Raw genomic sequence first — 21836 nt, forward strand, 5'->3', positions numbered from 1 at the left:
ATCTTGCCCATAGACCACCAGAGGAGGGAGGGCTGGGGATCCCCAATGTACTGGAATATTTTAGAGCGGCGCAGCTTAGATACCTGGTAGAGTGAAGCCGACCAGAATCTAAAAAGAGGTGGCTGTTCCAGGATAGAGCGCTGGCGAAACTTTCCCTATGGAAGGTTTCCTTCTTGAAGAAAGCAGATAGACCACCAAATCTCAGGGGTTCACCCATAACGGATTCCTTGTTGCCAGTATGGGATGGGGTGGCCGTCAGACGAGGGTTGACGTCCTTCCCCTCACCACTGACTCCCCTATTTGACAACCAGGAGTTTAGTCCGGGGATGGATGAAAGAGCGTTTTCAGTGTGGCGAGACTCGGATTGCCGAGCGGCGGGGCACTTATTTGATCTGGATGGGATCCTCCCGTTCTCGAAAATGTGACAACTGTACGCCATTCCGGACTCGGGTTGGTTCCAATTCTTCCAACTCCGCCACTGGCTCCTCCAGCCAAAAGTACGGCCTCACGTGAGCAGTAAACTAACAAAATACGAAAAATGGCTGATGACGAAACATTCAGATAAAAAAATGATCTCTGAATTGTACAGCATGCTGAGACCGCCAGTCCCCCCGCAATCCTCTGCTGGCCAGAAGCGATGGGCGAAGGAATTGGGGCGGGAGCTCATGCAGAAAGAGTGGCGGGACATTTATTACAGAGCCAATCATACGGCTCGTAACACCGCCAGCACGGAGGTTGCGGTCAAAGTAGCCACATATTGGTATTTGACGCCAGCCCGTTTGCACAAAGGGAATCCGGTCCGTACCCCGATGTGTTGGCGAGGATGCGAGACAGAGGGCACACTAATACACTTATTATGGGACTGTAAGGAACTGACGGGGTATTGGACCAGGATACTAGATGACATTGACAGACAGTTCGAGACTGAAATACTGCGATTTCCGGCTTACGCAGTGCTGGGGCTGCCCAACCAGATAACTTATCCTTTGAAAGCCACCCGAGGGAAGCAAATAGGTCTAGCATTGGGGGAAGCAGTCCAACACATCCTGTCACATTGGGGGACACAGACTCGTCCAACATACACGGAATGGTTACACAAGCTGTGGTATATTTTAGGAATGGAAAGTATCCAGGCTTCTTTTACGAATTCTGAAGAGAGCTTTAAGGTTACCTGGCAGCCCCTGGTGTCCATGCTGGCTACGGAGCTGAATGAAGTGACCGGCCCGAAATATCTTCGACTTCTCCGGCTCACGGAGACAGAGGGGACACGTAAGGCTACCTGATTGGCTATCCAATGAACGTCTTCCGACCGGGTCTCTGAAGGGACTGGCCTTAAGCACACGAGTTCAGGGAGGGATGAATGGGGGTAAGGGAGTCCTTGGTCCATTAAATTTTTGACATGTTTAGAGGAGGTAAACCTCGTACTCTGCTTTGACAAAGACCAATCTCCAGGCCGCACTCTATGGACACTTGGGTGCTCCCACATGGACTATTTTGCTTGTACGGGCTGGGGGGAGGGAGGGATATGCTGTGATTTGGGTACGGGGGTACCCAGTGTATGTGAGATTTCTCTCTTGCAAAAAGTCAATCAAACAAAGTTAAACATAAAAAGAAAGAACTATCAGACCATTCATATGTTTGTGGATCCTCAGGTATGTAGTTGGATTCTTTAATATACAATATATACAATCTAATCTGCATGCCACCACTAAGGGCTGGTCTGACTGATATTTTAGAATATTTGCTGCTAGCGCTGTGCCTTATGTGACTGATTCGCTGTACGGCTTGGTCTACTGGCACGTAGGTTGTGCTTGCTCTGTTGGGGAGTGAGGGTGAGTGGTAGTTTTAAGCTTCTCTCATTCACGGCCACAGGTTACGCTCACTGGCATCATGTTGGCTGAGACCCCGTTTCTGTTACCCTCCCAAATCAGGTTCTTAAAGATGAATAATAAGTCTACTGCGCCAGTGCTGTAATAGTATATGTATATAAAAGGTTACTGTTAACTGCTGAGATCACAGAGTTGTGGGTGGTGTTAAACAATGTGATGGTGAGCACAGCTGCTTGCGGCAGAACATTGTTCCATCACATGCCAAAATGCCATCAGCATGTACACGTTTATTTTACATTAGTCATGTGTTTTTCAAATTTCCATTCTCAATTCCTCACGGTGTCCACTGAGCCTCACTTGCAGACATGTTCCTTTTTACTATTTGTACAAATAATGATAGAATACTGTGCTAGGGAAAACACTTGTCTGCATGGGTCCCCTGTCCTTTTTGACAGGTTAGTCTTTTTGCTACATTAAGGTTACTAGCAGGGGTGTACAAAGTTGGAAAGCATTTAACAAATCCAGCTTCGCGAACATAGCACTTGCGAAGCTTTAAAAAATGGGGCAAAAGGAGTCCTGCCCTGCTACAGGAACTTTCCCCCTACCACACAGGGCCGGGAGTTCACTGCTTGGCAGACACTTACCATTTTAGGTTTGGCGTTGGACAAGACTCTTTTGTTCTTTGTTTTTTTAATAATAAAAAAAAACATACATATGCTTACATTGACTGAGGGCTTTTCAGTCGGTCCTCTCTGTCCATTGGCGTGTTGTAGTGCCATTCACATTGCATTCCATCCACCGCAGCATAGAGCCGAGGGCAACAGGCCAGCCTACTCCATCCACTGTCATCCCTCACTGTTACATATCTTCAGAAAAGGGAGCTCCCTTCTGTACCAGGGATTGGTCGCCCCGTGTCCTCGTTTTAATTCATTAAAAACACATTTATTCATTTGTTTTCTTTTGCGAGAGGCCGCTGCTCCAGAGACACTCCTGCCGGATCCCTGCTGCCACTTGCCTGGGCTGCCATCCTTAAATATTTTTTGTACAACTTTATAATAATTCTAATCTTGGTTCACTTAAATTTAATTAATTCAGCTAGCACACCTTAAAACAATCATTCACAAAAAAGAAATTTCTGGACTGGAAACTAGTGTCTCATGGCATGAAATAATTTGGTACCACTAAAGCCCTCATAACAGGGCACGGTACTTCCCATGTCCCATATTACTACACCATTATAAGTTTGCATCTATAGAAAGAGGAATTTCCAGGAAAGTCTAAGTTTCAGAACAGATTATTTCCGAGTTCGTGTTGTTTTCTGTGGAAATGAGGAAATGTTTCCTCAGAGAATTTGGGTATGGCAATACAACATGCAGTAATACCATATATTTAAGAATTAAAATGTGTGTGGAAACTCCTGCCCAAACTAGGAATTCCGAGATACTCAGAATGAGGGCCTAAGAAAGAGTAAATATTGTAATCAGGAGCACCTGTCTCTAGGATTGACACGGCTCTGAGGGTACTTTGGATAAGCTGAATTTCAACAAAGATGGTTTCTGTTGCAGCTAACCCAAACATGGATGAAGTCGGTGGTTCCAGGCCTGGTTCACAAGGCTTCTTTACGAGAAACTCACAATAGTGTTTGATAGTGAAATAGCTTGAGAAACGTGCTTTTTATTGCACAGTGTACTTATTTCTTCCTTTTAAAGTCTCACATGTATTGTTTTCTTACCATCAGGGCAGAGTTAGCTGTACTGGAAGACTGATGGTCCAGGCTGTCAATCAGAGGGGCCGCAGCCCTCGCACCCCAACTGGCCAATCCCACATCAGAAGGTAAAGTGCTTACATTTGCTCCAACAATTGGCAGTTGTTCATGCAATTGAGATGTCATGTATCTTCGCAGATAAAAGATTAGTCTTTGTAGTTGTTTCCAAAGCCTACATTTGCCTCAACTTGTTTATAAAGCAGACACTGCAAAGAAAGCTTAGCTGCACTATTAAAACAGTACAAGTCTGAAAGTGTAAATCCTCAGAGTTTAACAGCTCTGTCCGCGGGCACTTCTAAACAGCAGTAATTTTTGTAGTTTTCATTTTTTTATTCCAAATTTTATTTTAAGATGGGTACCATTGGCTCCTACCCTTGTGTTTCAAATAATAGGTGTCCCTGGCTAGGCCTTGTTTTAAAGGTTGTCTTATGCTAATACTTGACTCCTATGTGGAAAAGTATTCAAACTCTGCATGCAAAAAATATTTATTGATTCAGAATGGCGAGTATAGCATAGTAATGCATGCAAATATGTCACACATGAGTGCTGAAATTAAATAAACATGGTGAAATGTTCTACATTCATATGCGAGTAGGGGTGTGTTAGCTTTCACAGATGTATGCTGGTAAGGAGACGCAGGAAGCAGGCAGGTACAGGTACTATATTCAGGAACAAGTAACAGGTATATGAACCCCACCAGGAGCTATGATGTAACAAGTTCAGGGACAGAACACTCAAAATAATGACATCATGCATTCCATAAGACTTAACATATTCCACACCTGGCTAGGGCAGGAGATAAGGTGTTTGAAGTGGTGGAGGGTCGGCAGGGAAATGCAATGTATATGAGCTGACAACCCGAAGAGCAACACATTTATAGGTCTTTACAATGAACCACAATACCTTTCCCACACTTACTCGTTTGTCTAAACTTGCATGTATCAGGAGAAACTGGTGCACTTATGTGGGAAAGTACATACAACTACCACCCTTTTTAGTGAGGCTGTGAGAGCAGGTGAAACCTCACATCACAATTTTTTTTCCATGTGACCAAAAAATAAAAACATGCACAATTAGAATGCACAACTCAATGGGGTGGCGACACTGGTCAGAGACGATACACACCCAAATGATATCCTACCTGTAAAACACAACAAAGTAAAGCAAAGGCTGTAGTTTCCCGGTAGGATGCTAGATGCTTGCACACCTGGTTGACGAACGCTGATCTTCGCCGTACATACATGGCCTCTGGACCAAACAACATTAACTGCATAGCTCAGCATCCCTGTTATCAATAATACAGAGAGTGCATTACTGCACTCAGATTAGACCAGTTTTCATCAATATATGCTCCAGATTAGAGATCCCATTCCAGGGGTTTTCGCAAGTGATAAAGGACTTCAATAACACACACAGAACATATAAGGGATGTCCTGATCCAGGGTTGGAACACGTGTTATCCAAATCATTTAGAATCACATGTGTATGAACAGGGAACGGAAACATCAACATTATGTCATTGAACGAATCATAATAATCAAGAATTGAAGGTATGAAGTCATCAAACTATGTCCAGGGCAAGGCCACCTTTATTGCGGACCGTTAATGAATTTTCGGTTGGGCAACTGCTGCTTTATTTTTTTTTTTTATGTGCACAGGTGCACGCCAGGAAAGTTTCTCAAGACGTAGTTTCCCATTGTGGGTGATAATAGTTTTCTTATTGTGGTAAGAAGTCCTGAATCTTCACAACGCACAATGCCTACATGTCTGGAAATATATGACTTTTATGGGAAACGTGCCAGTGGCGTAGCTAGCCCTAAGGCCGCCCATGGCGGTCCTTGCTTTTGCTGCCCCGCAGCAGCCCTATTGAAGAGGGGGGGTGATGGCGAGATTTGGTGACACTTGCCCCCCCACGACGGCCGCAATGTAGAGCAGGGGGAGTGGGGTTTGCCGCCCCCGAAACAGCAGGTAAGAGCAAAAGGAGGCCACCGCTCCCAAAACTCGTGCCGCCTGGGATGGCCCGCACCCCCTTGCCACACCACTGAAACTGAAACGTGCTGCCACATCACAAACAGCATAGTGCTTCTTCGCATTACTTTGCGTAAGGAAGGACAGGGGTCACCCTGCTCACTGGGAACCAGGGTATCGAGTGTAAAACAAGGAACAGTGGTTCCCGTGCACAATGTAAAAAAGTATATGGTATTAAAAAGCTTAATGGCATATATTTATGGGAGCAGATTGTCAGGGGAGAAGCAAAACCATACAAAGATGACGTTTCTGAGATGTTTACTTAATATTGCATTTTGTATAGTGAAAAACAGTGATTGCAAAGGTAGTGTGCTCGGTGTCCCAAGTGGCTGAAACCTAAACAAAGAAGGGACAACGTGTCAATATGTGAATCACATTAGGTGTTCAGTATATATAAAAAACGACCACAGTTACATATAAGCACAATATCAACAGCCTTTTAACACAACAATAAAGGCTGGGAGTTGGTTTGTTTAATTTGCGTGTCGACGGCGTTTCGACCGCAATGGTAGATGAGGGGTCTCATCAGAACCTAACAACGTGGGACACCTAAAATAAAATAACAAGGTGTAACTCGGTTTGCTAAATTAAATAATTAGAGAAACTCGTTCCTGAGGTAATGCAGGCTTAAAGATTTACCTGAAGCGAGAGCGAATGGCTGTCAGGGCGTTCTCATGCAACCACCCAAGGTTTCCCACGCTAAACCCAATTTGCTAAATGCAGTAGATTGGGTTTAGTGTGAGAAATTGGGCTCTTTAAACTAGGCGCAAGGAAGGAGAAATGCTTTAATTTCACCTTTCTTTTCTGACTTTGCATGTGTGCTGCACTGTGCAGCATGCATTCAAAGTGTCTAGGCATAGTATTTTGTACAGGAAGGCTAACCCAAGTGCTAGGGCGCTAAGGTGGTACGTGGTGCACGACATCTGTAATCAGCGCCCGCGCAAAGGAAAGGGGAGGAGAGAGCCTTATCTTTGAAAATATGGTGCCCTCCTGCTCCTTCGCTGTCGCGCAATGCAGGGCAGCCTCGCTGGAGGCTGCGCTGCCTTGCATGGAGATTTGGTAAATCTCCCCCTATGTATCCAGAGGGATAAAACCAGGAATCTTCTACTCGTTAAGTAAAAATACTAAATTAACTCAATAGATCCCATTAAAAACCTATAACTAGTTTTAAATTGCTCCTGAAATCACATAAAATGTTAAAGATAGCAGCTCATTGAATGTCCAAACCCATATGGTGTCACCTGGGAAAAGTAGAAACCATTCCTAACTGGTGAACTTAAGTTTCCATCTGTGTTAATCATGTACAAGCTGAAGGATGCTATAGATGTTTTAAGATTTCATCCTATTTTAAGTAAGCCCAGTTCATAAGTATTAATGCTAAGTGGAAAAATAATTGTGAATTACTTGGTAGTTTCGAGCGTGTTCCTTCCTCTGACTGATGTGTTTTTTGAGATGTGTATTTTAAAGATAAAGAGGCAATGCCCCGCGGGCCGGCATGTGAGCAATCTCTCAATGAAAACAGTTGCATTGTCTCTCCTACCCCATTTAGCTTATTCACGTCCTTATCTTCCTCCATTACTGAAAGATAAAAGTGCTATTAACAGCCCAGGAATGCCATGCAGGAGCCGGCATCCACTCTCAGTAGGCAGCCTCCTCCCTCAGGTGCCGTCCAATTATTTCACATTAACTCCGTAGCTCTGAGGGAGTCTGCCGGCTTTTTTTCAAAGCATACAAAAAATGCAGACAGTCCTCGTCACCACACAGAATGGAGCGCCATTCTGATTGACAGCACAATCAGTAGCTGGGGGGCATCCATATATGCAGATGGGGACATTCCAGCCCCTCACTTTTGTCCAGCCCTGGTGCGGCTTGCTGCCCTCCGCTACACCCCTATTCCCAAACCCCTATTTAATGCCTCTACTGTGTGCTGTAACTTCTTGATGATACAAGAGGTTTGTCTTGCTTGACAGAAGGCAGACAGCAGCATGTAATGGGGGCACATGTGGAAATTGAACAAAAATATACACCAAGTCAAAAATACCAGGGGAGCAAAATGAAATAGGCAGGTGGTTATAGGGAGACATCACAAAGGATGGGGATTTTGGGGTTGTCCAACACAACGACCTCAAAGTTTTCAAACATTGTAACTTATCAGCAGGGGGTAGGACTAGTGGGGTGTGCAGCTCGAGATGTCAAAAGACAATAAAACAGAGATGCGAATGAATGTATAAATCACTGGTGTGGCATCACATTGAATATAGTGTTCACTCTCATACACAGTACCTCTAAGTGGATACATCTAGATTAGGGACAATCCAATGCCCTGGGATGGTGCAGTGCTTACACAAGATTGCTGCACGAGATAGGGGCAAGGACTGAAATCTGTGTTGTGAGAAAAGAGTGGATTGCGACTATCACTGGCACTTTCACAATTCTCTGGGTCTTAACGGGTGTCATATCAATCACACCCACCTAGCTTCACTCAGAACTAATACAGGGGGGACTGGGTTCAACATTTGTCAGTAATAAACAAAGTCTAACTTTTGAATGCATGTGATCCACATTAATGCAAGAATGCATAACAATGCACCCCTGGTCTACCCGGTTAAAGAGAAGCAAAGGAGAACACATAGTAACCTTGATTTATGAGTGCCAGGAGGGGTCAGATTTGTCCTGAGGCAATCTGAAGAAAATTCCAATAATTTGAAAGAACAGACTACCAAAGATACTTTTTGGGATGGTTTACTCGAACTGCGAAATTCTGACTGCCCCAAAAAAGATAATAATGTAAAAATAGGACTAACCTTAATCGAAGGGGGCGGGGTATGATTTATTATATCAAAATATTTCCCTGGTAAAAGTTTTAATTGAGTTATTTTAAATCAAAAGGGGAGCTGTCAAGTACATTATCTGTGTGTGTGTATGGTCACTAAGCTGCCTAAGGGTCCGAACAAAATTGTAAGGGGCTCTTCATTAGCTAATTATTGTTTCATACAAATCCGGATTAATTCAAGTAAGGGCAGTGGGATGGAAGCCAGTGATGGCTGCCAACTTCGGCGAGTGGAGTGGTGGGCAAATGGGTGGGTTTTATAAAATGAAAACAATTAAGTAAATTAAATAAAAATGTACTTACCGTGGTTGCTGCTGCGTCTGTCCTTGCTCCATCTTTTTCCCTCATATATCCAGGGCCCCAGCTAAATCTCTTAACCAATCCTGGCGCTGCTCTCACAGCATCAGAGCAGCGCCAGGCTTGATGAGAGTGGTCTCTTTCAGCGCCCACAAGAGCACTGAATGCTTTCGCTTTTTAGTTGGGCTAGAGAGGTTTTAATTGTGCATGTTTGGCTGGCCCTCACAAGCTGGCCGACCAAACAGACATGCGCACTTTAAACTAGTGCAAAAGGCAGCCCACCCTCCTCCCTGCAGCTGCTGCTATTCAGCATCGACCCGCCCCCGTCCTGACACTTTGTTGGGGACAGAGTGATGACAAATAAAATGGTAATGAATTAACTTCATTATCATTTTATTTTTCCATCTCTGGGAACATTTCAGTGGGGCGACACTCCTCCGCTATAACAGAGGAGCCGCCCCCGGCAGAACAAGTAACTGGATGTATACACATACTTATATTTGTATGGTTATGGAAGTATACAGACTGACAATAAAAACCTCTGCTTGTCATACTTTCATACATGTACACATGTGCTGCAAACATGATGTCTACTTTTGGAAGCCTATATACAATCGGGGACGCTCGCAGGAATGTGATATGTTTCATGAAGCATCATACTCACATTTGTAAGTTTATTTTAGAGAAGGCGGGTACTGTCTGTTTTAATATCTAGACTTACCAAGCCGTCTCTTCACAGTTGCTGAATATTCTGGTGATGTAGAAAGTGAGAGTAGTTTAAAGGTGTCTGCCCTCCTTTCTTCTGTTGGTCAGATGTTTGGGGACTTCGCAGGTTGCAAAACGGCTCAAAGGAATCATGTTGAAATGTTGACAGGAATGCCAGTTCTCTCCATTATTAGGCAATTGGTTATTCACATGGAGCCATCAGGAACCGGCCAACAAATCTACAAGTAGATGCAAATTCAATTAAACATTGAAACGGAATAAACAAAATGAAGTGCTGAAACACTACATGAGGACCGACCTAGTCTGACAAAAATATAGCGTTGGAATCCGCCGTAGCGGGTTCTACCGGCCATTAAAGGCCCGCTCCAGCGTTAAAGGCCCTAGCCAAAGGCGAGGGCCTTCAACAAGGGAACGGGTCTTTAATGGCCGGTAGAGCCCGCTACGGAGGGCTGTAGGGCTATTAGAAGATTCCGCCCCTAGAGGGTAGAATGTTCTGATATGTAAAACAAAGGCCTCACGGAGCCCGAGGGGGTTGAAATCCCCTCTGTCTCCATGAGGCCTTTGTTAAACATTGGGATGTTGATGCTCCAGGCTTCTACCGGCCATTAGAAGCCTGGAGCACTCCATTTTTTTCAATAGAGCACCCAGCATTCCAATATTCTTTTTTTGATTTCAAAGTATTTTATTAATTTTATAAGCAAGTACATTAGCATTTCTGTTACAAGGTTAGCCAAACGTAGTTTGTAGAGCAGTGTTTACAGGCACTTTGAAATATGTTTTTAGCTAATCCCCTCTGACTTGACTTGCTGAAAATTAGGCAAAAGAGGAAAGAAAGAAGCAGAAGAGAAAGAGGTGAAAGGAGGATACAAGAAAGGTTCTGTAATAATGAGACTAATTAGACTTAAAGTCGCGTGACAAAGCCGTCACCTCGCTGGGTTGCTTGTGGCGAGATTGGTAGTCGAGTCAGCCCACCCGTCTCCCCATATGGCCATGGTAGTAGCGCTCCATCTTCTCATCCCACCGCCCACCGAGGGGGGGTCTCGCCGAGAGGAAAGGGTTTCATGGGGGTTCATAAAAGTCTAGGTACGTGTCGAGTGACTTCCACATCCCCCTGGTTGCTGGCCTCCAGGGTGAGTTCTGTAGTGCAATGTTATCCTCCCCTCTGAGATGCGTAACCCAGGTGACCCAGCCTCTGTATGATGTCTTACTTGTGTCCTTCCAGTTGGCCGGGACCATTTTTACCGCCACGGTCAGCAGCAGGTCTAGTAGGTCTTTGTCCTGTTCTGATCTTAGTTCTGTGTTCATGAATGCGGTGGCGAGAGAGAAAAATTCAGGTGTTAGTGTGCAGCCCAGTGCTTTATTTATGAAACTAAAGATTTTCTCCCAGAATGATTTGAGTGTTGGGCAATGGTAGATAAGGTGTGCTAGGTCCCCCTTTTCCTTGCTGCAGTTCCAACATAGTGCATCTTCCCTGAGGCCTAGTGAGAATAAGCGTGCAGGGGTCCAGAAAGCCTTATGGAGTAGCCAGCATTTAGTTTGTGAGAGCACCGGGGAGATTTTGTTGCGTGAGGCAGAGGTCCATAATATTGCCAGTTCCTGTTCATTAAGTGTTCTATTGCTTTGTTTTACCCAATAGTTGATTCTCTTATTGTCGTCATCGTTGCCCTATCCAAAGCCAAACTATCGCCCGCTAAACCGTCTATCTCACAGTACATGGCAAAAATCAATAGACTAGCATTCCAGAATTCTGTACAGTGTGCTCTTCAGCCAAACATTTCACAAGCTGACATCCGAACAATTCAGAGCTAAAGTGGTCCTGTGGGATGTAAGAGACCATTCCACGGAGAACAAAGTCACTGTGAATAAGATGCATGATTATCTCCAGGAGGATGATATATATTTTTTTGTATTACATTCTATGGTCAAAGGCTTGAGGCCCCGGAAGAGCAAAGGCACGCACTTGAGACATCTCCAGCTCTTCCGCCCCCGCAGATGACACTGACTCTGCCCTTTGTTTGGTGTTTGTGGGTGCGTGGGAGACCAGGAAGGCAGCCAAAGTGCGTGGTTTGCCTGTGACATTTGGGATAGCACTATTTGTTTGACATTTGGCCTCATCTATGCTTTATTAAAACTTATTTTGTTAGCATCTGTCATACTTCTTTCTGTTGACCAGGTGCCAGCTGTTGGTTATATTTAGAAACTCACTGCAGCAGCAGCAGCTACCAAAGCAGAGAACTTGAAAGGGGAACTGAGCCAAACAAAATTGCAGCTCTGGTCTTCCTCAGTGTGTGCATACTTTTTACATGGAACTTTGCTGCTTGATTGTTTCACTTCACTCCAATCATGTTCTTGCTCTCGAAAGTTAGAAATCTAAAATGAGATGATTTTTTAGCTCCGTATGGACAATGGATTTTTCTCTTTGAGATAGAACTAAATATTGGTTTTTTTACATTTATTTATGTCAATGAAAAACTTTGGTGATGTATATCGGCAGGAGAGATACAGTGCAATAAAACCTAAATGCATGTGTCGTCAGATGCTAACAAAATTAGCATGCGAGTCAATGACTGAGGTCTAGCTGCTGGCCAATAAATGAATATAGAGGTCACTTGGCTTGAAGCAGGATTACAAAGACCATTTACCGTGTTTCAGCAGCTAATCGGAGAACATTTTCACAAGACATTCTAGTTTGGGAACTGATCTTACATATCACTACACCTCTTTTACCATTTTATTTTGACGTTTTATATAGTACGCACCATACCCTCGTTGATGTCAGAGCACTGTCCATACATGCGGACGTATATACGGATTTCACATTCAAACAGTACTGCTCACTGGTATTTCAAAAGCAGAGAAAAATATTCAATAAAGTTTCATGCTTCTTCATAAATGTGCTCCATAATATAAAAAAGAATATTCAAACCATTTGTAGTCAGAAAGGGAATTTTAACCTAATGATTGCTATGAATTTTCTTGCTGAAGGTTACTTTGGATGAGTAAGACTCTGATTCTCTGAAAAAGTTGTGATATATTTAATAAGTAATCCTTCACTCCTTCTTTACATACAATGTAAGAGGCTGTTATGTGCAGTGCTTGAGGGGGTGCTGTTCCAGAGTTTCTGAGAGCTCCAGAGAAGGTTGAGCTTTTTTGTTTCTCAAATTTCAGGATTTCGAGGGTCGCACCCCTTTGTTCCTAGAGTTTGTGTTGATATGTAGGTCTCTTAATTCTGTGCTAGGTATGTTGAGAGAGTTATATGATGCTAGATAGACTTATAATGATAGAAAATTCACTATATCGCTTACCACTACATTGTCAAGGTAAGTATATCATAATATAGTTATCATCTTTACTAACCAGCAGCAATCTGGCTCTTTTTGTTGCTTGTGGCAGTTGGATAAATTATATTATGAACCTTTACATACTGACTCGCTTTTTGCAAAGATACATCAAGCTTGGACTCCATTGAACTGGCACGTAACTGAAACATTATATCCTATAAATCCACATAACTGAAAACATTGGTTGATAAGAACATTATAACTTCTAAATCCACAAGAACAAAAAGTCCTAATAGAGTCACCATTTTAATTCAGATTCTTAACTCCTGTATAAAGAAAAATATTTTATTTTGCAGACATATCCCAGCCCCTTGAGGGGGGTCCATCTTGCACCCAATCCACGTACAAACGAGATGCCATTAACTCTAGTAATTACAGAATGATTGCTGTCTTGTATAGCGTAGCAAAAGTGTTCGCTAAATTTATTCTCCAGTGTCTTCAGGACTGGGTGAAAGATGAAGGCATTTTATCTATGGGTGGGCAGACCGATGAATTCCACAGAGTTACATAAAAACTCAGCGACATTCTGCGGTGTACCGCCAAAGGGCGGAAATATGCATGTCATGCTGTAATTTAGAATGTGAACTGAACTGCAAAAATTAGCGTGAACTGTAACATGTAGTGTGCAAGAGCACGCGGACACATGAGTTGATTTTGCTGCCGCTTGAGTAGAAAATCTACTTGAGTGGCATCAAATCTACTTGAGAAGCAGCCCTCTGACCACAACCGCTTGTCACCAACCGTGTTAGAGAAGGGTGCTATTGAATGCCAAATCCCGCTCGTATTTCCGGAGCCTCGCGGGGGACAATTCTGCCACACAGTGATTGGTGATTTTGGCTGGAACTTCGCATTACAAGTGTAATGCGGAGTCACCAAATTCAGCCTATTCTACTGGCAGAATGAAACATTCCGCCCACTCCTAATTTTATCTTAGGTTCAAATGGCTTAGATATAAATCACTCAATGATTGACATTATAATATCATTAGCAGTCATGGTCCATAAGCATATCATCCATGAAAGGTCTAAGCTCTTTGTTAGTTGTTTCAACTATGCTTTCACATTTGGCAGTGTTGATAGGACTACATTGTTGTCTAATCTATCCAGATGGAATCTTAAAACCTGTTTTTTATTCATTTTGATCCAATTACATTCAGATAACATGGTCAGAATTTGTTTGGGTGAAGGTAAACAGTTTCTCCAAAATAACCTACCACTAGAATGCATAAAAATGCATTTTGGCACTTTTATTATTCTGCCTTTTCACTATAGATATTTGAGATAAACTGGATGTAGTGATATCATTTGTATGCAGCCATGGGGATAAGAAGGCAGCAGTCTTCATCCCAGCAATGTTCAGACAGCCAGGAGCCAGTGCATTTAGCACATGTCTAGCTCCTGGCCGCCTGACCTGAGAAAGAACAGTGCCTGTCAGGCTGACCTTTGTTCAGCCTGACAGACACTGTTCTTGAGGGGCAAAAGGTGAGGGGTTTGGCCCCTCGGCCCCAATGGACTGGCCACGGCTGAGCAGAAAAATACATTGACCAAAATTCAATATTGGCACTGAGATTTCAATTCTCAGAATGTAATTGGCAAGAGTATGATACAAAGATTAAACACAGTACTCAGTACAACTATTATGGAATAACTGTTACATCAAGATTGAGATGGAAGCTGCAGCTGTCAGATCAAAGATGTCCTCTCTTACCGCAGATCTCCTAAAATTATTGAGAAATTTCTCTGCTCCAGGTATTTAATAGATCTTGAAAGTATGTTTAGCTAAAGCCAGATGCACTAAGATATAGGTCCAAAAAGTGGTCGCAAGTTGCATGCTGACTTTTTGCATCCTGAGTCTGGTTTTGCAAAGTGACCTATGTACTATAGGTCACATAAAACAATCTCAGTTGTATGGTCCCACTAGGACTGGCTGCAGACACAGGGATGGTGGCCTACAATGAGCAGCAGACCACCATCCCTGTGTTTGCCTGTCTAAACGCGCAACTTTTTTCTGTTAGAGCAGCCATGTATGTTCCTTAAAGGAACTGGTGTGATTTTTAAAAAGGAATAGATTTTGAGACAAATTCGGGGGGCAAAGTCTGTGGTCCCCTGGACAACTGCCAACTTCCCTGATGTCACCTGACAACATTCGCAAAGGGCAAGGCATTCTATGGGGATATCTTCCCCTTTGCAAATCACTTACCACCTACTTTGAGGTGTCAGTAACTGCTAAACAATTAACTGCTTAGTGATTAGCAGCCCCAGTTACAATACTGAATCACATTTAGGGGGGACGGACGTCCCTTTCATGCCCCTTCCTAACTGCGGTTTGGTATGGGCTTACTAAAACTAATTTTGTGAGTCATAAAGGCAGTGAGGCCAGTAGAGTGCATCATGGGCAGGGAAAGCTCCAGGACTATTACAGAAGCATGACATTTGTTGTCACCCTTTAATAATATGCTACATGTTTCCTTCCCTTTCACATTCACACCTTTCTTGCACATCAGATACTGCAATGCAAGCTTGATGCTGCTCATTAAAGTTCATCAATTGATTTCCAGGTAATAAATTGCCCTGATAGGCTGTTACAGGGCATTGTCTACCATAAGGACATTTATGGAAACTACTCCGGGATAGGCTGTACAGGGCATTGTCTACTATAAGGAAATGTATGGACACTGCTCCAATAAATCTAGTGTTTAGGACTTCAGTGGAGATTCTAGGTCTACAAGTAAGTAACCTTTACAATTTGTGCGTCGCAAGATTTGCATTTGCAAAATAGCTTTGTGCATCAGGCCCATGATCTCCATTATTGTGTATGGAGCAATAACAACAATATATGCGTTAAATAAGCACTATGCCATTCTCTCATACAGTTCTCTTTGCACCATCTTTGACTTAAGGGAGGGACATCGCAAGCTCAGATTAGGCTGGAGTTAATTAGAAGCTTTTTTTTGGATGATAAAGCAATAATGAGTGACTACACTACAGTTGCGAATGAAAACATTTTGTGTGAACTCATATGGTTACAAATACCGTTACTTTTGAGTAATCCTTAGATTCAATATTTTAATTCTTGTGAAGCAAAGTATGGTATTAACACAGATATATAATGTGTTTAATAGGTGTTCATTAAAAGACACAGACAGTACTGGACGCTACCAAACCATTTGGAGAAGATGTTACTACTCTAGCAAATAAGAATGTGCAACATACTTTTAACATAATACTCTGATTCATCCCCACATTCATTGGATACTCTGGCATTTGAAACCAGGCAGCATTGTGTTCAGTTCGCATTAATGCTGCTCTTGTTACACAAATGTAGGAGATCATGGGAAAATCCCTAAAAGAGGATGACGTCTTGTGAAGAGGATTTAGCAAACTTATGGTGCATCTGTCTAACTTTCGAAGAAGGTCATCAAAGCAAATTTAAAACTGTTAATAAATAATTGTTACATAAGAATAAGAAACAATGATTTTTGAATTTTATATGCAACGAGGTGACAATCGGATGTGTGCATAGGTCGTCATATGTACTCAATCCTCTAAAATAGTATTGGGTTCCAATAACTATGCCTAATCAAAAAGGTTAGATAATCTTGCAGGTTGACTCTTTGTAATAATTGTGTTTTATTTGAAAGAAAGCATTTTGGCACAAAGTGTGATGAACACTTTTTGATACCTTTGTAGGCTACAACCCTTGTGGAATTTTCCTTTTATTTAAGTTTATGGATAATTGCGTGTGAATTTATATTGGTTTTAACTAACTGAAGAAATATATTATTACTACAAACACGACCACTATTAGCCATTGTAATTGGACTATAAATCCCTAACAATCTACATCAATATTTGTAAACATATTTTATGGAGATGTTCCCTGACAACGTCATGCTTGTGATAGTGAAAGGCACTAATTGACCTCTCTGTTCTTCCTTAGACCAAGGTCGCGGTCCAGGGACAGCACTGAAGAGAATGAACCCATCCAGGAGCGGTTCTTCAGACCTCATTTCTTGCAGGCTCCCGGAGACCTGATTGTCCAGGAAGGAAAGCTCTGCAGGATGGACTGCAAGGTGGGTATAGCATTACTCAGCTTCTCTTTCAGTAAGAGGACACATCAATGCAAGAATAAATTGCAGAAGTAATATATAAATCTGGAAAACAGTGTAGCAATCCCTACTATGGACTTATCTGATTTAAAAGAGAAGAGACAATGGGGCGAACTAACAACGGAATCTAAAGTAATTTTATTTCACCACCTTCTAAAAAATAAAATTTTAAAAGAATTAGACAACTGAATATTTCAAATGAATTGAGTCTCAAAGTAGGAATGAGTCAGAAATAGTCAGAAAGTCAATAGCGAAGGAGTCCTCTTGGGGCTGGTGATGACTTAATGTTTTGCTTCTATGGCTGAAACATTGCTCGAAGGCAATGATCACCAAATTCCAGTGGCACTGTGGTCGAATGAACGCAGTTTCCAGTAAATTCAAAAGCATGTCAGGTATTTTGTTTCTTTAGACTATTTACTGTTTTTTTTTTTTTTTTTTTTTTTGTTTGGAAAAACTTTATTTAACAGTATGTGCAGACAAATACGGGCCTACAACCCTCAGGCCGGCCTCGACAATAAAGGGCACATCAGCAAGCAATTATACAACTCAGCAGCATATCAGTACAAGCACGAATAGACCCGGTCACGTTACACACAATTGTGCCGCCGAGCGCCAGGATGATGAGGTTTAATTTTATAAAGTTTTGAAATAAGTCCATAGCAACTGGTCTGGAAGGATCCGAATCAAAGCAATGCAGTTAGGACTATAGTGGGCAACGATCATCAGAAGAGTCAGCAAGCATTATCCGTAAGGTAATCAATCGCACTCAATGAAATCAGGATAGAAAAGAAGCATATCACATGACGATCCCCAAGCACTACCCACGCGTTCCCAATCCTCCCATCGACCCAAGAAAGAAGAAAGGAAAGAGCAAGCGAGAAAGGTAAAGAGTAGAAAGGGAGAAGAGAAAAAGAGAAAAGAAAGAAAGAAAAAGGAGGCCCATAGAAAAAAAAAAACCAACAAGGAACTATACCCCCCACCCTACACGCATGCAGAGGCTACGGCCTACCCCCCCTAGCAGTGTGTCTGTCGCCCCGAAAGAGTACCCGAAATGTAGGAGAAGAGAAAGAGAAGAAAAAGAAAAAGAATGTCACGGTTGATCGGAGGAGGGCCAAGGATCTATTCAATGCAAGCAAAATCGATTATCCGCGGTCACCCAACCCCAGGCCCCGACCTGACACCCATGCTACATGTACCTTCAACAGTCACAAGTCCCAGTCCCAGCCATATACGTATCAATGTGCAACAAGAAAAACCCCCTTCCTCAGCCTTGGCCCCTTCGAATCTGCAGTCCAACAGAATCCAATTGCAGTACAGCCAACCTGGACGGGATGGGCCACCATGGAGTCCGTTGCAGAAGTCGAGGTGTAACAGACAAGTCAAACTGGAGTGAAGCTCGATAGTAAAGGACCACAGAATGCGCCACTGCCATGCCGTGGCTAGTACAACAGGGAGCAGGACGATGCATAAGTTCCAGAGTAGCGGCCGGCCGATGTACAGGAAGCAAGTCCAGGAGGACGCTCAGAGACGTGGCACCAAAGGACAAAAGAGATGGGCAAAACGGCGTCTGAGACACAAGCTCCGGCCATACCAAGGGAGCAGTATTGTCAGACTCCTCCAGGGCAGAGCCGAAGAGTACCGCAGCGGGCACTGGACGTCCCCCCGTCACTGCCACATACCTCAACTCGGGTGATCCACCGACAGTCGACTGAAGATGTGGCTGAGCATGCCGCACTGGAGAATCCTCATGGCCAGCTGAAAAAGTCCAATCAAACCGGTCCTCCAAACCAGTGGCAGAGTCGTGGAAGGCCAACCGCAGGTCCTCCAGTGCTGCCAGGATGTCGCGAAGCCCCAGCGGTGGATCAAGGATGGAGGGTGCTGTTGCGTCCGCCATCTTAGGCAAGCAACCATCGAGCGCCCCGGGAAGCAAGCCCCCCTCACCAGCCATCGGTATCTGGAAAGTGATGAGCTCTCTGCGGGGCCCTGGTGGTGCCGGAAACGTGGAGGCAGCCGGTCGTGGAGAGGCTTCAAGGACAGGGGAATCTGTGGTGCAGGGAAACCCACCGGCAAGACCAGGGTTTCCGATGCGGAAGATGGCGTCCGCTGCTGTAGGCTGCAACAAAGAAGCGATCCCGGCCCTCTCCCAGCTGGGCCGGGATACAGTATACGAGAGCCGGATACAATGTTGCGAGCGGGGCGCGCTGGGCAGCCGAGCCTGGAAAAGGCTGCTGTGAGACTCCCAGCGCCGCGCTCCAGGTCCGGTGCACCGGCTCCTCCCTCTCCACAGCGGCCGCTGCTATCGTTGTCGCCGCCGGCCGTCCCCACTAAACAATGGCCCGGCTGCGACCGCTTGGAAGGCCGGAATGGAAACCGGGGCTCAACTCCGCCGGGGCAGCTCCGTTCTCGACCGGAGTCACAGTAACGTGGTCAGGAACGTGGCGCAGGTAAGCGTAGGGCTCGGAGGCGCAGGATTCTTGCCAGGATATCGACGAAGGGCGCAAGGGTCGGCGGAGCCGAAGAGCTAGGCGGCCATCTCGGCTGCAGGCTAGGCTCCTCCTCTAGACTATTTACTGTTAATGAAGGTCAACCGCAAAGACTAGAAAATTGGCTAGAAAGGAAGGACAGAGGCAGAGTCATGCTTTTCTTACTCTTGGAGCAGGAACAATCCTCTGAAGAAATTCTAAGATGAGCTTATTTTATTTTATTTGAACTGCCACTCCTTTGAGTATCAAAGATAATTCATTTTGGCTGATTGGAAGTTTGTAAAGGTTTGTCGAGGCCTGTTTCCATTGAAGAAGAGGACACACAAATATGAATGGTTTGTCAAGATACCCTCTTGATTTTAATTATTTGGCGGGGACTCTAATTAATGTTAATTGCTCTCGCACACAATTTTAGTTTAGCTCTTTAAGGGGCAATGTCCAGTTTAGCTGATAACACTGGGGCGATTGTAGCTTTGAAAACTTACATTTATGCACCAGTGGAAAGGAGGAATAGGGGGTTAGAGTGCCCAGGAAACATGCTGATTGCCCTTGACTAACGGACACACTAGCCGACAGCTAGCTGGCACTCCACCCACATCAGTGGATATTTTCCCAAACAAGACCACACCCGATGATGGAACCCACACATTATAGGTGAGGATTTGGCCTCCTTTAAACTCAGATCACACCCGCCAGCCACGTATTTTGATTAGCCTTCTATTGTATGTCCAGTAGAGGTCAGTCCCGATACTGGGGCACCTCACAGAGGGCACGTGTCACAAAGCTATTGGCGCAAGTGAGTGCAACTAAGATGTGGAAATTCAGGCATTTATGAGGGCAAAATCCCATTACTGAGTCACAGCATCTGGAATAGTGCGATTTTGCTTTCGTATATGGGATTTCCTCACATGGAATTTCTGCTACTATGGTGGAATTACAATGTGACAAAATGTGTTCACAGGATGAGTTATGTGGACGTTGCAGGGTTTATCTGCCAAAGAGTGCTTAAAACTTGTAAGTTTATCGTTATTTGCAGATGTTTTGAAGATGGTTTCTTACACAAAAACTCTTTAGATACAGTTCTGTAAAGGGCAGGAGTATATCTATTTTCAGGATGAGAATGGGGCGGGAACATAACCAATATTCATGTGGGTGCAAGAAAAACTGCTTTCTGCTAGAAAAATGTTTTATCAAAGGAGAAGCAAAAATAAGTTACACAGAGAAAATCCACTTTGTGTTAATATTTATGTAAGAAAATGTATATTGCTCCAACAGGTCGCCTAGCAGCCATGTCAAAGCAATGTGGGAATAGGAATAATCGAGATAACAAAGTCTTAAATCAAGGAAGAATAACAGAGCCGGATGAACCAGTCTAGCTATGGGGACCACTTTAACAACATGCCGAAAGATTCATTCTTCCTGGGGAGTCAAAAAGAATGGAAGAGCTTAAATTAGTCTAGTGGAAAGATTATTTGATAAGGGTGGCAGTCCTGTGAACACAAAAGTGATAAATGAATGAACAAATGAAAAATATGGATACATGACAGATATTGGAAAAAAGCACAGTCCCACTAGTCGGACAGTAGGATAGATTTGCATCATAGTACATCAGAAAATTTGTGAATATCTCAGCTTCCCAGGAGTACTACTGGAATTCTTTAAGAACTCCTAACAATTCAGAAATGTTCTCATAACAAAGGTATAGGCATGGCCACTGGAATTATGTGCTTCGTTGGCTGCAGCGTTTTCCACATTATTATGGATTTGCCGCTTTCCCATTATCTGCTGCAAAATTTGAAAAGTCTAATGCTCTTTCTTGCAATGCTGTCACTCATGTTTTTGTCATACACTGAAAGTCAAGCTGCAGTCAATCTGGGGCCTGTGTTCACTGCGTCAGTTTTTGTTCTTCGTTCCTGCAATCTTGCTACTGTTGATTCTTGTAGAGCCTACTGCTGCTATTCACATGCCTATTTGACAATGCATCTTAGAAGTCTCAGGCTGAGGCATTGCTGTACCTAAACAAAGACATTCTCTATTTATAGTGTGAAAGGGGCAGGAGTCAGAGGTGACTGTCCAAAACAGCCATTAAAAGACAAAATGTAAATTAAAGCACTTCTGTCTTTCCTTCTCTCTTCCCTTTCTTTCTCTACCTCTCTTGTGTTCACCTCTCCTGCATTCATTTAAACCTCCCTCGCACTCTACTTTCTTACTTACCTCTCTCTTGCCTTTGTTTCATCCACCATACTTTTTTACACATATGCTCTCTTACTCACTTCCATACTTCCTACTATCGCCTATTTCTATTTCCCTGTCTACAATCTATGGCCAATGCAAGGATTTCATTTGTTCCACTCACTCTAAATGGTGGCACATTTTCTGCATGTACATGTAATATAAAATCCCTTGCTGATGGCAGCCCTGGCATCCAC

General features: G+C 43.6%; 1 protein-coding gene across 2 annotated transcripts in view; it reads left to right on the top strand.

The window, feature by feature from the left end:
• PALLD (palladin, cytoskeletal associated protein) overlaps positions 1 to 21836 on the top strand; it is a 1042501-nt gene that overhangs the window by 973336 nt on the left and 47329 nt on the right. For both annotated transcript variants that reach the window (XM_085641796.1, XM_085641797.1), the window contains 2 exons: positions 3568 to 3662; positions 16756 to 16888. In XM_085641796.1, the coding sequence (XP_085497922.1) occupies positions 3568 to 3662; positions 16756 to 16888 (228 nt within the window). The remainder of the gene's footprint in view (positions 1 to 3567; positions 3663 to 16755; positions 16889 to 21836) is intronic.

This window comes from Triturus cristatus, chromosome 2_2 (assembly GCF_964204655.1).
Source record: "Triturus cristatus chromosome 2_2, aTriCri1.1, whole genome shotgun sequence".
Classification (NCBI taxonomy): Eukaryota; Metazoa; Chordata; class Amphibia; order Caudata; family Salamandridae; genus Triturus; species Triturus cristatus.